Source organism: Mandrillus leucophaeus, unplaced genomic scaffold (assembly GCF_000951045.1).
Source record: "Mandrillus leucophaeus isolate KB7577 unplaced genomic scaffold, Mleu.le_1.0 Scaffold1046, whole genome shotgun sequence".
In the NCBI taxonomy this organism is placed as follows: Eukaryota; Metazoa; Chordata; class Mammalia; order Primates; family Cercopithecidae; genus Mandrillus; species Mandrillus leucophaeus.
This window is the reverse complement of record NW_012098610.1, coordinates 196,571-215,356: the sequence shown is the minus strand read 5'-3', so window position 1 is coordinate 215,356 and position 18,786 is coordinate 196,571. Positions and strand designations below refer to the sequence as shown.

The 18,786-nt window shown below is 38.4% G+C and overlaps 1 protein-coding gene across 2 annotated transcripts in view; it reads right to left on the bottom strand.

The window, feature by feature from the left end:
• AR (androgen receptor) overlaps positions 1 to 18,786 on the bottom strand; it is a 170,297-nt gene that overhangs the window by 72,013 nt on the left and 79,498 nt on the right. For both annotated transcript variants that reach the window (XM_011980535.1, XM_011980541.1), the window contains exon 2: positions 3,713 to 3,864. In XM_011980535.1, the coding sequence (XP_011835925.1) occupies positions 3,713 to 3,864 (152 nt within the window). The remainder of the gene's footprint in view (positions 1 to 3,712; positions 3,865 to 18,786) is intronic.

The window sequence follows — 18,786 nt, the reverse complement described above, 5'->3', positions numbered from 1 at the left end:
TTTGAAACATAATGAGGTAGAGATGGGGATTCATATCCTGATTTTCCAGATGAGAAATAGAAAAGAAAGGAAGTTACCCAGCAATGATCACAAGGTAAAAATCTCAGAGTCCTGAGTTTTAACCCACTCCATACATAGTACACTCTCTCAGCTGGCTCTATCCCCATCTGAAGATTGCTTCTTTAAGTGATTAGGATCTTGGATTAGTCATCTTCTAGGAAAGCAAGACCAAAAACATATGCAGGTATAAATACATGTGAGTTTGCTGAAATGATGATGATTATGTTTGTAATTTGTAGAACGATCACAAAATGTCTAAGTTGGAAGCACATTTTGAAATATCTAGTTCAAGTCCGTTGTTTTACAGTCAAGGAAAACTGAGGTTCAAAAGGGGAAATTTCTTACCCAAGACTATACAACTAAAACCTCTCTGAGCCCTTACCTCTGTTTATGGGTATTGCTTTGCTTTGACTTCCTCGTCTCTTAGCATTCAAAATGCCTTCCCTTTCACCGCCCCATTCATCCTACCCACACCGTAAACCAACTATTTCCCTACATGCCTGTTTCTATCCCAGAGTTCATCCCACCAAGCACTGCCCCCCAACACAGACTTAGACCAACTTTCTCTCTGCCCTCACCCCCTACCCTCCCCCCACACACTATGACCAAGTTTCTGTCAACCATAATTTGGTCATTTTACCCTCATGGCTTAGTAGCATTATTTTTTCTCGCCAGACCCTTTTTTCTATGCAGACCTTTCCCTGCCCAGCTTCACCCTCACCCCAATTCTCCAATATTACTGACAAGGAGAAAATGTAGGACTCCCCCTTCCCACTCTTCCTCAACAACAAAACCTGGCCAGATTACAACTGACTCTGTGCTGAGCCCTGCATCAATGACAGCCTAAAAGTCCCATGTGTTATAAACCATCAAAGCTAGAAATATATTTCTGTCTGAGATTCCAGGCTTTTAAGTCCTGTACTTGTGCCCATTACAGAGATTTCTGAAACTATGAATTAAGTGATAATCAAGAGTCTGAATATACAGTCTGAGTTAACTGACTACAACAAGCAAATGAGGAAGAGAAAGATTTGTGTTTCTACTCTCTCTAAGACAGGTGTAATTTGATGCTTCAACAAGCCAGATTGAGAACCACCTCCAGAAAGGCCATATGGGTGAAAAAGATGCACTGTAAAAATGGAAAAAGATAATCAAATCAATAAATGTCCGCTTTGGGTAATAAGACAGCCCCCTGCCTTCAAATAGGGATAACGATGGCAGTAAAATCAATCCAACAACTTTACAGATGTGGGGAGAAAGAAAACACCAGTGTTTTTTTTTTTTTTTTGCTTTATTTTGGGGTGTGTGTGTGTGTATGTGTCTGTGTCTGTGTTTTCTAAACCACCTTCTCCTACCTTCAAAGGGCTCAGGACTGAAATTTATGGTCCGTATTTCAAAATAACCAAGGGGTTCAGAAGGTTCCCTTTTCCTGGTTTTGCAAGGAATCCATTGTTGATTTTTCATATTTCAAGCAGGCAAGAGCATTTGGCCCCATGAGCTCAGAGAGTTTCCCTAACTTAAGAGACTCTAGGGTGTAGAGCATTTTGAAACCTTGCTGGATTTCTGTATGTTCTGTGAGTTGAGTGATTCCCTCCCCACAACTTCATTGCTTTCTTCCCTGTTCTCAAATGGCACAGGATCCACCTCATGGCAGAGCTCCTCCCAGGCAGCCCTGCCAGCTGCCCTTCTGCCTGTCTCCCTCCTTCAGCTCTAACTTCTGCAGAAAGCTCCCATGTAGGATGTATGATACGACAGTAAAATCTTCCCTTTCACAATGTGATAGAGCATTTCCTCTGTTTTCTGAAAATAACAATTTGGTGACCCAGATTTGTAAAACCCAGAAACAGCATCAAGTATAATCTAACCTATCTGACTATTGAATTTGCTTGTTTGTTCACTTGAACTCCTTTCCCATCTGATATGGTTGCTATTACCGTGGTGCCTGGGCTTGCTGATACACTACCTCTAGATGACTGCTCTGTTTCATTTTCTGCTCTATAGACAGGGCCCGCTGAGTGAGAGGTTATGGGGAAGTGCCAGGGTCTCATTGGGGAAGTTGGGGTGGTCTGAAGTCTCTGGAGCCCCTCCTCACTTCCTTTTCTGACAGCCATCCTTTCATGAGTACTCTGAAGAAAGGAAGGCACTGCTCTCAGGCTCTTTAGGCTCTGCTCTAGGCCTCACTGACCAGACCTAGACACTAGGGCCCTGGGCTTCATGCTAGCCCAGCATAAACAGTAGCAATGGGTCATTTGGGGGTATGAGCTGAATATGGGGCATGTTTTTAGTAATACCAAATGATAGCTGCCTTCTTGTGGGCCCCGAGGACTGGAAGTAAACAACACGGCAGCTTCTGTTTTATAGATATTTCTGCCACCCAGCCAAAATGATGAATCAACACTCATCATTGTGATTGACTATCATCGAGGAGGTCAGTTAAAGGGCATTCTCTTTCTACCTTTTCTCTAGATGCTTCAAACTCTCTGGTGCTTCTTCCATCCTCTGATGAGTATCAGTACATTTGTGGTGAATGGTGTGGCCTACATACCTATCTTTAAGACTGTTCTCAAGGTTTATAGCCCTTATAGAAGGAAAGGTTCTCTATTCTGGTTCTGACGTGGAACTCAACACTTCCAGCCAGTGAGAGGAAAGAGAAAGGCCTTGGCGGGAAGTACGTCTTTGGGGAAAGTCGGGGCAGAGGTGAATACTGGCGTTTAACAACGGGTCTGGTCCCAGAGCACAAAATCTCTCTCTAGGGACTCCTCATCAATGTCCTTTTGAGAAGAAAGCCCTCGATACAGGGTGGAGAGTGAAGTGGATAAGCAGGAAGCTTAAGCCCTGGGTGGTTAGAGGAAGAGACATTACCATATATAAGAGGCCTGAAAATGGGAGTTTCTACTGCAGAATGTAGGCTGAGCACCTTTAGGGGTTGAGCAGACATGAGTTGTTCTAAGCTAAATAAAACTGAGGAACTAGGGCTTGAGCCAATTTAGCCAGATATAAAATGCTACCTTAGATTAAGGTTAGGGACTAATGGACAGGCTTTGAGGTCAGGTCTCTGGAGAGGAGAATAAATGTGTTTCTTCACTCTGAGTCCTTACCTATCTAGGAACTATTAACGCAAAGACAGGTCCCAAGGAGGCAGCAACAGGAGGGAGCAGGTGCAGAGACTGATAGTCTGCTGAAGAGTGAGAACACTCTCTTTCTGGGGCCGAGGCCAGGAAGCCTTTGCTAAGAAACAGTCTCATATTCATCCCAAGGAACAGGCTGGGGACTCAGTTGGGGTTTCTCCACTTCTAACCTCTCTAATAAGGACAAATTTTTCCTTTACTAGCCAGCAGAGTAGAAAACAAGAAGGGAGAAAATTAAATCTTTTCAAATCATTAATTTTTCCTTCATTTCTAGGACCCACTGAGCCCCAAGCCCCAGCTGGGACCACCTTCACTGCCTACATTGCCTGTACAAACAAGGCTGCTGAAACCAGGGAACTAGCAAGTGCAAAAATTTGCTTCCTTAGGCTCCTAGGTTATTTGATAGGGCCTTGCCAATGACTCTGTTTCTGAGATGATAAAATCCTGGGCCCTGAAAGGTTAGTGTCTCTCTCTGGAAGGTAAAGGAGAAAGGGAAACAGAAGTGCATGTGCATATCCCTTTACCTTCGGCGGCTCTTTTGAAGAAGACCTTGCAGCTTCCACATGTGAGAGCTCCATAGTGACACCCAGAAGCTTCATCTCCACAGATCAGGCAGGTCTTCTGGGGTGGAAAGTAATAGTCAATGGGCAAAACATGGTCCCTGGCAGTCTCCAAACTGGAAAGACACAAAAAACCAATGCAACACATGTCATTGAATGGCAGAAATAGGCAAGTGAAGTCTGAGGTCTTCAGGATTAACCTGCATGCATAAACTACTATTATTTGATGCTCAAGTGAGTTAGTGTGAAGCTGAATTTTCTGAGACTTCTCCTAAAGATGGTGGTAGTAGGGTGTGACTGAGCCTTTTTGGATCTTGCCAAGGGATTAGGGAAGTTCTCTGGGATTAGCCAATCTCATAGTCTATGTCTATAAGAGGCAGCAATGAAAGTAGGAAACCTGAGGTTAAGATATCTAACTTAAGGTGGTGTTCAGGCAACATTTTCAGACTAATTAAATGATATGAACCCAGCTTTGTGACTTTACCTCATCCAAAGGGAGAACTATAACAAAACCAGACCAAATATCAAAGGAATTTGATGTTCCTTGTTTTAGCTCCTCGAGCCTCAAATCTCATCTATAAAATGGGGATAATATCTCCCATCCTATTGAGCTGCTGCTGTGAGTGGTAATATAAATCAGATAATGGAGAAAATGTCCTTGGAATAAATACACAAGGATAGTGATTAGTATTATCATACAAGTCTTGTTATTTTTCCCCCCTTTCTTCACTTTCCTTAGGTGTCTCTCTAGATCACATGGACATCTGCCAGATTCCATTCCACAACATAAAGTACCAAGCATAATCCCTATGCCTGAGGCTTCTGTTGAAAAAATGATGCACGGTGATCCTGGACATCTTTTAGGCTACTACCATCAAAATACTTGGCCACTAAGGGACTCATAAGTTCTTTGGGCAAGGATGGAGCTTCAGAAGTCACCTTGTTTAACTTCCTTTCTCCAAGAACATCTGTGCCCAAGCTCTTTCAGGTGGATATGAAAGAGAAGAGTCAGAAAGCAAATCCTAAAACCTTCATGGAAGGTTAATTCTCAGTCTCCTATAGTAAAAAATTCAAGTTTGAACAAAATGGAACATTGTTCTCACTACCCAAAGGTCAACTTTTGTCTTTCCTATGTCTTATGCCTAAGCATTAAACAAAACTCAAGTGGCATTCTGGGTTAATCTGCCTCAGAGAGATGACAACTGCCCATGCTATCATTCACAAGAGCACAACTGCTGTATTTTATAAGTACTTCTTCCTTACTAAGGAATGAAGGAAAATGAGCCCTAATAGGAGCCTGTTTGCTGTGTCGGGTGATTTCAACACCTAACAATAACTCTGTGAAGACAAGCTTATTTTCTCATTTTAATATTCATTGTACAGATGAAAGAAGTAAGACTTGGAGAGGAGAAGTTCAGAAGAATTTGACTCCAAGTCCATCACAGTTTCCATTATCCTATTGTCTTCTCACCATTCACCTTTACTTTCCACCAATGGCCTTTTCGTTCAAATGCTCAGCACAGTCATCAGAATAAAAAAAATAAAAACATGAAAGGTTATCCTCCCCTCAGCCCCAAGTGAACAGCTCTAGCAGGACAAGAACAAAGAAAACTTTCACTCACTTTACAAGCACTTTACCAGCAAGACACAAATATCAGCCTTTATTCAAGTCCCAAGTACAACAGAAAGCAATCGAAAAGTTCTACTGATTTGCACACTCAGTGGCTTGATATCATGGCCTATCTTCACTCCCCACAAGCCTTCCTTTCCCTACCCTAACTAGAAAGCCAGCAAGAGCACTTCCAACAAACCAAGGCTAGCAAGGCCATAAGTTCCACAAGGAAGGAGCTTACTTCCAATATACAATTCAGCTAAATGCTAAGATCATAATTCCTTTGGCTAAAAATGTCATTTCCTTGGGTAAAAACTGTGCCCCCTTCCTCAGTCCTGAATGAAACATGGAGAAGAAATAGAAAATTTTCCCAAGTACCTTTCTCCTTTCTCCACCTTTTTGATTTCTGTTACTAACACAAACAGTCCAAATAAAATCAGAACAACGTGTATTTAGGCACTCTATGTGCCAGGCCATTTCATACATATCATCTCATTTAATTCTTCCAACAACCTACCAGGTAGCTCTGTATCATCCCTATATCACAGAAGAGGAAACTGATGCTAAGAACAATTAAGTGAACTTGTTCAAGGTCATGTATCTATTAATAATAAGTGGCAATGCCAGGATTCCATCCTGGGTGAGTCTGACTCCAAAGTGTAGATTCTTAACCACTGACAAACCATGTTGTGCTACTGAAGGTTAAGATTAGGTAGATTGGTTCAACTCAACTCTTAGCATCTAGCCCTATGGACCAGGCACAGGGGTAGATGCTGGGGATATAGTGGTGATCGAGATATTTCCTTGGCCCTAAAAAAATACTATCTGTTAGAGAAGAAAGATGGGAAGTAAATAATTATAAAATAAGATAGTAAATGATATAAGAAAGCAGAGTGAAGACTGCTACAGATGAGGATGTACTTCAAAGATGGGATTATTTGAAAGACACAAATGTATGTATGGGTAAAGGAGATGACAATGATGATGCTGATGATAATGATGATTATTATTAGATAATTACAAAATAAATATCAGATAAACAGTCTATCTATTTTGTAGATAGACCACTAGCCAGACTAATAAAAAAGAAAAGAGAGAAGAATCATAGATGCAATAAAAAATGATAAAGAGTATATCACCACTCATCCCATAGAAATATAAATTACCATCAGAGAATACTATAAACACCTCTGGGGCACATAAAATAGAAAATCTAGAAGAAATAGAAAAATTCCTGAACACATATATCCTCCCAAGCCTAAATAGACCTCCAAATCCCTGAATAGACCAATAACAAGTTCTGAAATTGAGGCAGTAATTAATAGCCTACCAACCAAAAAATGTCCAGGACCAGATGGATTCACAGCCGAATTCTACCAGGGGTACAAAGAGGAGCTGGTACCATTCCTTCTGAAACTATTCCAAACAACAGAAAAAGAAGGAATCCTCCCTAACTCATTTTATGGGTCAGCATCATCCTGATACCAAAACCTGGCAGAGACACAACAAAAAAAGAAAATGTCAGGACAATAACCCTGATGAACATCAATGTGAAAATCCTCAATAAAATACTGGCAAACCGAATCCAGCAGCACATCAAAAAGCTTATCCACCATGATCAAGTGGGTTTCATCCCTGGAATGCAAGGCTGGTTCAACATACGCAAATCAGTAAACATAATCCATCACATCAACAGAACCAATGACAAAAACCATATGATTATCTCAATAGATGCAGAAAAGGCCTTTGACAAAATTCAACACCCCTTCATGCTAAAACTCTCAATAAACTAGGTATTAATGAAATATATCTCAAAATAAGAGCTATTTATGACAAACCCAGACCCAATATCATACTGAATGGGCAAAAACTGGAAGCATTCCCTTTGAAAACCAGCACAAGACAAGGATGCCGTCTCTCACCACTCCTATTCAACATAGTATTGGAAGTTCCAGCCAGGGCAATCAGGCAAGAGAAATCAATAAAGGGTATTCAAATAGGAAAACAGGAAGTCAAATTGTCTCTGTTTGCAGATGACATGATTGTATATTCAGAAAACCCCATCGTCTCAGTCAAAAATCACCTTAAGCTTATCAGCAACTTCAGCAAAGTCTCAGGATACAAAATCAGTGTGTGAAAATCACAAGCATTCCTATACACCAATAACAGACAAACAGAGAACCAAATCATGAGTGAACTCCCATTCACAATTGCTACAAACAGAATAAAATATGTAGGAATACAACTTACAAGGGATGTGAAGGACCTCTTCATGGAGAATTGCAAACCACTGCTCAAGTAAATAAGAGAGGACAAAAATAACTGGAAAACCATTCCATGCTGAAGGCTAGGAAGAATCATTATCATGAAAATGGCCATACTGCCCAAAGTAATTTACAGATTCAATGCTAATCCCATCAAGCTACCAATGACTTTCTTCACAGAATTAGAAAAAACTACTTTAAATTTCATATGGAACCAATAAAGAGCCCCCATAGCCAAGACAATTCTAAGCAAAAAGAGCAAAACTGGAGGCATCACGCTACCTGACTTCAAACTATACTACAAGGCTACAGTAACCAAAACAGCATGATACTGGTACCAAAACAGATATATAGACCAATGGAATAGAACAGAGGTCTCAGAAATAACACCACACATCTACAACCATCTGATCTTTGACAAACCTGACAAAAGCAAACAATGGGGAAAGGATTCCCTCTTTAATAAATGGTGTTGGGAAAACTGGCTAGCCATATGCAGAAAACTGAACCTGGACCCCTTCCTTACACCTTATACAAAAATTAAATCAAGATGAGTCTTAAACGTAAGACCTAAAACCATTAAATCCCTAGAAGAAAACCTAGGTAATACTATTCAAGACATAAGTATGGTCAAAGACTTCATGACTAAAACACCAAAAGCAATGGCAACAAAAGCCAAAATTGACAAATGGAATCTAATTAAACTAAAGAGCTTCTGCACGGCAAAATAAACTATCATCAGAGTGAACAGAAAACCTACAGAATGAGAGAAAATTTTTGCAATGTATCCATCTGACAAAAGGCTAATATCCAGAGTGTACAAGGAACTTAAACAAATTTACAAGAAAAAAACAACCCTATCAAAAAGTGGGTGAAGGAAATTAACAGGCACTTCTCAAAAGAAGACATTTATGCAACCAACAAACATATAAAAAAAAGGTCATCACCACTGGTCATTAGAGAAATGCAAATCAAAACCACAATGAGAGACTATCACATGCCAGTTAGAATCGTGATCATTAAAAAGTCAGAATACAACAGATGCTGGAGAGGAAGAGGAGAAATAGGAACGCTTTTACATTGTTGGTGGGGTTGTAACTTAGTTCAACCATTGTGGAAGACAGTGTGGCGATTCCTCAAGGATCTAGAACTAGAAATACCATTTGACCTAGCCATCCCAATACTGGGTATATACCCAAAAGATTATAAATCATGGTGCTATAAAGACACATGCACACGTATGTTTACAGCGGCACTATTCACAATAGCAAAGACTTGGAACCAACCCAAATGCCCATCAATGATAGACTGGATAAAGAAAATGTGGCACATATACACCATGGAATACTATGCAGCCATATAAAAGGATGAGTTCATGTCCTTTGCAGGGGCATGGATGAAGCTGGAAACCATCATTCTCAGCAAACTGACACAAGAAAAGAAAACCAAACACTACATGTTCTCACTCATAAGTGGGAGGTGAACAATGAGAACACTTGGACACAGGACAGGGAACATCACACACTGGGGCCAGTGATGGGTGAGGGGCAAGCGGAGGGAATAGCTTTAGGAGTAATATCTAATGTAGATGACAGGTTGATGGGTGTGGCAAACCACCCTGGCACGTGTATACCTACGTAATAAACCTGCACATTCTGCACATGTATCCCAGAACTTAAAGTATAATAAAAAACGAAAAAAAATTATCAGATAAACAAAATGGAAACATGCAGAAAGCTCATTTTGTAAAGGACTTTTAAGAAATAGAAATGGACTGTTGCCGTTCAATGGCTATAAAGTTTCAGTTAAGCATGAAGAAAAAAATTCTAGACATCTGCTGTACAACATTGTGCCTATAGTTAACAATATGGTGTTGTGCCCTTAAATTTTGTTATGAGGGTAGACCTTATTGTGTTATTATTAAAAATGTTTTTTAAAGAAATCGAAATTTTCATCCATGCTAAAGTGAAAATACAGTTAAAATTTTTTCAAAGAATCTAATTGAATTTACAATCAATGAAAGACAAAATATTCATTAGAGTTTTGTTTGTTAGGTATGAGTTTAATAAAGTGCACCTTGAACAAAAATAACCGTAAAGGAGGAAGAAGAAGATAAATAATGAAGGGGATTCAGAATCTGAACTTTTACTAATTGCAACCCATTTTGACTAGAGACCTGAGATAGTAACTCCTGGCCTCACTAGGTCAGTCTCTGCCTCTCCCTGATTCCCCCACTAGGAAAATATTTTGGGTAGCACTCCCACTGATCCTGACCTAGTGTGGACAAAGGGCACATTGCAGCTCTGATTCATGAGCTAAACTTTGGGCTCTGGAAATGAAAATTTCAAGTGCAGTCCCCCTCAGAGGCTTATATCCTAGAGAAAGTTGGGCACATATGTACCAGGAGGCACATGCAGGAACAGTCATAGCAGTTTTGTTTATAAAAGCATAAAAGATAAACATCAACTGACAGGAGAAAAATAATTTATGGCACACATATCCAATAAAATATAATTCAGCAATGAAAAGGAATGGAATCGAGCTACACATAGTTGAATCTCAAATACTAATGTTGCGTAAAAGTCATAACTCACAATTGGATACATACAATATGATTCCATTATATAAAGTTCAAAAAGAAGCAAAAGCAAACAATATATTATTTGGGAATACACATGTGAAAAGTTAACAAAATGCAAGGGAATATTAAAACCCTAAAATAGGATAGTGGCTACCTCTGAGGGGAGGCTGGGAGTGATGATAAGAGGAAAGAGGATATAAGTAGATTTATGCTCTTATTTAAAAAATATTGACTAAGCTCCTATTATGTGGCTGACACTCCTCTAGGTCCTGGGGATATAGCAGCGAACAAAACAGAAAAAAATCCATGCCTTCACAGAGCTTCTATACTAATAGGGTTGTTGCAATGATGATGTTAATGTTGTTGATTCTTTAATCAGGGCTCATAAACATTAATTTTATTGTCATGCCATATAACATATATTACATGTATTCTTTGATATTACTAAAACAGCACATAATAAAAGAAAAACTAAAATAAAAACCTCAAAAGTTTTGAATATGCTCCTAGATAACATCCTAATTGCAAACACAGGAGAGGTTTGCTTTGAGAACAAGTGCAGAATTTGCACGTGACATTGTGTTTTTTCTTACCTCTCGTGGGTTACATGTTCACTTATTATCCTGAGGCAGGGCATTTGGTTTTATGAGTCTGAAGCAAAAGCAATGCCCCATAGAATGGAAGGTTTCCGAACTAGAACACCACTTGCAATTCTTCAACAGTTTCACTATTAATTAAATAAAAGTGAATTACTAGAAGCTGTCGGCCTGCTAATGCAGGCTCAACCATGGGGAACTTGGGCTTAGGAAACCTTGGCACCCAGCTGAGACCACCAGGTCTCTCTCTCTCTCTCTCTCTCTCTCTCTGACTCCTTTCCTTTTTATCTCCTCTCCTCTGCTCCTCCCCCTGCCCCCTAACTTTCTTTTTAAAGGAGGACTTGGGGATACTTTGAAGGATCTGATTAATTTAAATAAGTCCCACCAGTGACTGTGGAAGCGGGGTGAAATGCAAAAGTCACAGACCAGTTTCATTTGTTAGCGAGAGGAATGGCAAACCAACAAGGCTTTGGAGCCCACCAGACCTGGGTTGGAATCCTGCCTCTACCACTGAACTTTGGGTGAAATAATTAAGGCTCTCTGTGCTCCATTTGCCTCAATTAGAGCTGGAAATATTTTCAACTCTAGACGGCTTTTGTGAGAATTACAATTACATTAAATAACACATGTAATAGCCCTTGCCTCCGTGCCTGCCACACGGTAGATACATTGTAAGTCTTGGTTGCCTTAATCTTTTGTCTTACCATAAGAAAATGAAATATCTAACATCCTAAAAATAAAAAAGAGCATTTTTCTTGGTTATGCAGAGCTTTTAGAGAAAGGTAAATACATGTGGGGGTTGGGGGGTGTAGGGCATAGGGGGTGGGGAGGGAGGGAGAGAGAGAGAGAGAGGGGAAGAGACAGAGAGGGCAAGGGTAGACATGTAAACACATATCTTTCTCATACATACCTACTTTTCAAACTAAAAGAGGTTGAGGCAACCACCAAACATCTTTATGGAACATAATATTTTTCCTTATGTTTAGTAACAAAATATATTTTATTAATTACATTGTGGAACATGACATCTCTACATGACTTTTAAGATAAAATCAGAGCGTTCTCAATTATTCTCTCCTTATAGATCTATTGTACTTACTTATTTGTGGTTACAAGGAATATTTTGGTGGAGAAGTTGGTGAAGTTATGGCTTAAAACAGGTAGTATCTTTATTCCCTGCCATTGTGAGATTTGAAATTTAGTGTGTGTTCATTCACGAGGACAGCAATGTTTACTATTAAAAGTATTACCCAAGTTTAGTTCATAGCTTTTTAATTCTCTTTAATAAATTCTTTAGTTGAAGTGGAAAGACATATAGGTAGAACATCTAGTTTTCATGTCCATCTCTGCCACTTGCTAACAGAATGACCTTGAACAACTCTTTTGACGTCAATTTCTTTACATGTAAAATGGGCAAAGAAATATAGACCCCACAAGATTGCAATGAGGATTCAGTGAAGTTGTGGTCACACACCATTGCTGACACAGTGCTTAATAAATGGTTATTACTGTAATAATCTTACGAGAAAGTTGTAGAGGAGAGATGAGGGAGAACAAGGTTTTGAAAAGCTACCACTGAGGTAGGTGTCATTACCTCTATTTTGCATATATGCAAACTGAGACTTAGAGAAAGGAAATGACTCATCCAAGTCCATACACTAGTAGTGACAAAACCAGAATTATACTTGCGACTATTTCCCTGCCCCAACTCCATATTTTCCCACTATTCTAAACTGCCAAGGCTATATAATATTTCTGTTATAGCTTGGTTTTAATTTAATTAGGTTGTTTTTAATGGGCTTACTGAGTTATGTTTCACATATTATAAAATTCACCCATTTTAGCATATTCACATCTATTACCTCAAACTAATTTTAGAGCAATTATATCACCCCAAAAAGAAATCCTGTACCCATTAGCAGCCATTGCTTATACCACCTCCTCCCAGACCCTGGAAACACTAATTTCCTTTCTATCTCTAAATATTTTTCTTTTATGGACATTTAATATAAATAAAATCATACAGTGTGGTCTTTTGTGAGTTGCTTCTTTCACCTAGCATAATATTTTCAAGGTTCATTGTAGCATGTATCATTACTTAATTTCTTATTATTGACAGATAAACCATGGCATGGATATACCACATTTTGTTTTTCCATTTATCAGTTGGTGGACATTTGGAGCCCACATTTGGAAGACATTTGTCTTCCACTCTTTGGCTATTATAAATAATGCTGCAATGAACATTTGTGTACAAGTTTTTGTGTGGACATGTTTTCATTTCTCTTGAGTAGTTATCTTGGAATAGAATTACTAGGTCAAACAGTAACATTTTTTATACATGTACACCATAGTACACTATGCAAAAAGAATGAGATCATGTCCTTTGCAGCAACGTGGATGAATCTGGAGGCCAGTATCCTAAGCAAACTAAAGCAGGAACAGAAAACCAAATACCGCATATTCTCACTGATAAGTGGAAGCTAAATATTGAGTACATATGAACACAAAGAAGAGAGCAAGAGGCACCGGGGCCTACTTGATGGTGGAGGTCAAGAGGAGGGTGAAGATCCAAAAACTACCTATTGGGTACCATGCTTATTACCTGGGTGATGAAATAATGTGTACACTAAACCCCTGTGACACATAATTTAGCTATATAGCAAACCTGCATATGTACCTCTGAACCTAAATTAAAAGTGAAGAAAAACCAAATAACAAATAGTAAATTTTTAAAGACTTTCAGACTGTTTTTCAAAGGGCTGCACGACTTTACATTTTACCACCAATGTATAAGGGTTCTGGTTCCTCCACATTAAAGCCAATACTTGTTATTTGTTCTTTTTCACTATAACCATCCTAATAGGTGTAAACCGGTATCTCAATTTGGTTTTGATCTGCATTTCCCTAATGACTAATGATGTTGAGCAGTTTTAAATTTGTATATCTTCTATCAAGAAATTTATATTCAAATACTTTGCCCATTTTAAAATTGGGTTGTCTTTTTATATTGAGTTGCAAGAGTTCTTTATATATTCTAAATTCAATACCCTTATCAGATATATGATTTGCAAATACTTTCTCTCATTCTGTGGGTGAGATTTTCACTTTCTTGATGGCATCATTTGCAGCACAAAAATTTCAAATCTGATGAAGTCCAATTTTTTTTTTTTTTTCTTACTACTTGTGCTTCTGGTGTTACAGCCAAAAAAACATTGCCTACTTCAAGGTCATAAAGATTTACTCTGATATTTTCTTCTGAGATTTATCATCTTAGCTCTATAGCATTTAGATCCATGATACACCATTAGATCATTTTTTTTTTTTTTTTTTGCAGGTTTGAAGTGGTCCAACATATTTTATTTTCATGTGGATATCCAATTTTTCCAGTACAATTTATTGAAAAGACTATTCTTTCCTCATTAAATTGTCTTAACAACACTTTTGAAGATCAATTGGCCTTAAATGTAAGAGTTAATTTTTGGATTCTCAATAGTATTCCATTTATTGATCTGTTTGTACTTATGCCAATACCATACGCTCTTGATTACCACTGCTTTGTAGTAAGGTTTGGAATCAGGAAGCGTGGGTACACTGACTTTGTTTTTCTTTGTCAATATTATTTTGGCTATCCTAGATTCCATGTATTTAAATATTAATTTTAGGGTCAGATTTTCATTTTCTGCTAAGAAAACAGCCAGGATTTTGACAGGGATTTCCTTCAACCTTTGGGGAGCATTTCCATCTTGACAATATTGAGTCCTCTGGCACATGAACAAGGGATGTTTTTCTATTTATTTAGATTTTTAATTACTTTCCACAGTGTTTTGCGGTTTGTAGCATACAAGTCTTACACTTCTTTTGTTAAATTTATTTTTAAGTATTCTGGTATTTTGATGATATTGTGAGTGAACTGTTCTCTTAATTTCATTTTCAGATTGTTCATTGCTAGTGCACAGAAATACAATTGATTTTTGCACATTAATCTTGTATTCTGAAACCTTGCTGAACTCGTTTACTCATTTTAATAGTTTGTCATGGATTCTTTAGGGGTTTTCTTTGTATAAGATCATGTCATCTGTGAATATAGATAATTTCACCTCTTCCTTTCCAATATGGGTGTCTTTTACTTTTTTTTTTTTTGCTTAACTTGAGCCTACAATAAACCTACAATACAATGGTAAATTGAAATGGTGACAGCAGTCATCCTTGTCTTGTTCCTGATCTTACAAGGAAAAATTTCAATCTTTCACTACTAAGTATGATATTAGCTGTGTGTTTTTCAGAGATGTCCATTAAAAAGTTAAGAAAGTTTCCTCCTATTCTTAGCTTTTTGAATATTAATTTACATTGCAGAGATAAATCCTACCTGGTCACCCTTTATAAACCTTTTTATTTGTTGCTGAATTCAGTTTGCTAGCATTTTGTTGAGATTTTTAGAAAGTTATCTATATTCAAACGTGATATTAGCCTGCAGTTTTATTTTTGTGTCATATCTTTGGTTTTGGCATCAGGGTAATGCTGACTGTGCAGAATTAGTTGGGAAGGGAAGGGTTCCAGCCTCTTCCAATTTTTGAAAGAATTTGTGAAGGATTAAGTTTTCCTTAAATATTTGATAATATTCACCAGTGAAGACATCTGAACCTGGGTTTTTATTTGTGGGAAGTTTCTTAATTATTAATCCAGTTTTGTTACAAGACTTGTTACAGGACTACTCAGATTTTCTGTTTCTTCACTGGTCACTTCAGATACTTCAGATAGTTTGTGTTTCTGTGAGTATTTGTCCATTTCATCTAGATCATCTAAGTTTTTGGCATACAGTATGGTTGATATGGTTTTGCTCTGTGTCCCTACCCAAATCTCACGTTGAATTGTAATTTCCAGTGTTGGGGAAGGGACCTCGTAGGAGGTAACTGGATCACGTGGGCAGATTTTCTCCTTGCTGTTCTCATGATAGTGAGTGAGTTGTCATGAGATCTGATGGTTTAAAAGTTTGTGGCACTTCCCCCTTTGCTCTCTCTCTCTCTCCTGCCATTGTGTGAAGACATGTCTTTCATGCCCCTTAGCCTTCCACCTGATTGTAAGTTTCTTGAGGCCTCACCATCCATGCCTCCTGTACAGCCTGTGCAACTATGAGTCAATTAAAGCGCTTTTCTTCATAAACACCCAGTCTCAGGTAGTTGTTTTTATAGCTGTGTGAGAATAAACTAATGCAATGGTATTTCCTTTTAATCCTTTGAGAATTCTTTTTAAGGTATGTAGTGATGGCCCCAGTTTCACTGCTCATTTTGATAATTTGAATCTTCTCTTTTTTCTTATTCAATCTGACTAAAGTTTTTTCAATTTTGTTGATATCTTCAAAGAAACAATTTTTAATTTCATTGATTCTAGTGTTTTTCTATTCTATATTTCATTTATTTCCCTTCTAGTCTTTACTAATCTTTCTTCCTTCTTTCTTTGTAGTTTGCTGTTCCTTTCCTAGTTTCCTAAGGTGGAAAGTTAGGATCTTGATTTGAGATCATTTGTCTTTGTTGATGTAGGCATTCACAGTTATAAATTATCCTTTAAGTACTGCTTTAGCTTGGCTGTATCCTGTAAGTTTCGGTATAATGTATTTTCATTTTCATTAATCTCAAAGTATTTTCTCATTTCCCTTATGATTTCTTCTTTGATCCACTGTTTATGTTCTACAAAAGGTGAATTTCCCAAATATCCTTCTATTACTAATTGTTTATTATTTCCACTGTGATCAGAGAACTTACCGAAGTTCTTCTTGAATACATTCTTCTCAGATTGTTGGAAACTTTTGTTTCCTTCCCAGAGTTCTGGAAAAGTTAATTTTCACAACGTTTCCTAGTGTTTTCATTGCTTTCATGAAAGGGTGAATTTATGGGGGCGGGGGTTGGTTCTCATTCCACCATTCTGGAAGTCTTGCCTTCTAAGTAAGGTTATATTTTATGTGACACGATTATTCCCTTATACACACACACTAATCCCCATCATGAAGAAAGACAGAAGAGAGGTCACTCCTACTTTGCATTCATTTATTCATCTATGGATCCCTTCATTCAGTAATTAGTACATTATAAAGGAGCAGCTCTGCTAAATGATGCATATATAAAGATGAAAAAGACATAGCCCCTATCCTCAAGGAGCTTTAATGGCCTGTTTGAGGCTAAGACAAGTGCACAGATGGTTAATGCAAAGTGTAGCAAGAGAAACGCTGCAAAAGGGGCTGAGATGGCAATTGCTATAGGAAGAAAAAAGTTTTTTTGCCTGCAGATACTAGGAGGTAACCCCCACCATGTTCTCAGTCCTATGACTGACCAAACTAAATATTTTACATACTCATCAAATATTTACTTTGAAATCCACTTAGAGAGAAGATGGGGGTGTCCATGGCCCTAATGCATACTCAAACCTCAAACCTGACATGCAGCAAGTGCTCTGTACAACACATAACCATGAATAGAACAATTACTTGTCACTATGCATCAGGCTGCTATAGCCCTTTTGGTGATTTCCATTTTCTGTAGCTTACATCACCAACAAACATGCCAAGACAGCTGGAGTGGTGGTAGCAAAAGTGTTTTTTAACAGCATATCCCACTGACAATACAAATCTGTCCTTTTCTCCTGGAATCACTCTCATAAATGGGACAAATCCTTATTAGAGTCATGTCCTTGCATTTCCCAAGCCACATCTGCTGTCTTCTGTGAGCCAATTTGTTTTCCAATGTCTTCTTAGCCATCATAGCCAATCAGCCATGGGACAACTAGCCAGATTTCTTTCTGCAATGTCATCAAATCTTAGGACTCAGAGCTATTTCCACATTATGTTTCTGGAATCCATTGCTAAAGAAACAGGAAAAAATTTTAAAATACTTGATTTTAATCTACATGTTAAATCTTACTGAACCAATATTTTTCTCACATCTTCCATCTGAACTTCTGATACTAAAGAAGCTATTTACTGGGGGTTTATTATGTCCTAAGCACTGGCAAAGGTGCTTAACCCCCACAACTATTACTGCCAGGGACAAAGTGTATCTCCATTTTGATTTCTTCAAGATCACACAACTAGTAAGTAACAGAGCCAGGGTCTGAATGCATGCCTGGCTAACTCTAAAGCCCATGCTCTGTCCACCATACTCTATAGCATTGTCTCTTGTCGACTATCAAAGTTGGATGGCCCTTACCAATCATCTAGTTCAGTGTTTCTCATCCTTGGTTGCACATTGAACTCACTAGGTGGCCTTCTTAAAATACTGATGCTCCTCTCAACATTCTGTATTCTTATTTGATTGAACTGGGGTAAGCAGTTCAATACACCATGAAATATTAGGCAACCATATAAAAGGATGAGTTCATGTCCTTTGCAGGAACACAGATGAAGCTGGAAACCATCATTCTCAGCAAACTAACACAGGAACAGAAAACCAAACACCACATGTTCTCACTCATAAGTGGGAGTTGAACAATGAGAACAGATAGACACAGGGAGGGGAACATCACACACTATGGCCTGTCTGGGGCTAGGGGGCTAGGGAGGGATAGCATCAGGAGAAATACCTAATATAGATGACGGGTTGATGGGTGCAGCAAACCACCATGGCACGTGTATACCTATGTAACCAACCTGCACATTCTGCACATGTATCCCAGAACTTAAAGTATAATTAAAAAACAAACAAACAACAACAACAACAACAACAATGACAAAAATCTGGGCATCCAATTTTTTTCAACGATCCCCAAATAATTGTAATGGCCACTCAAGGCTGAACCCCACTAAACTAGTTCAACTCCCTCATTGTTCGGGGGGAAGTTTCAATCCCAGATAGAGACAGAGAATTGACCAGGAGAAACAGTTATTCAGAGGCAAGTCTGAGAATAGAACAGAGGTGTTACCGTTCTTATGCCAGGGATCTGTTGTAGAATAATATTTCCTGTCAAATTCTGGATATTTAGCTTCTTCCAGGGCA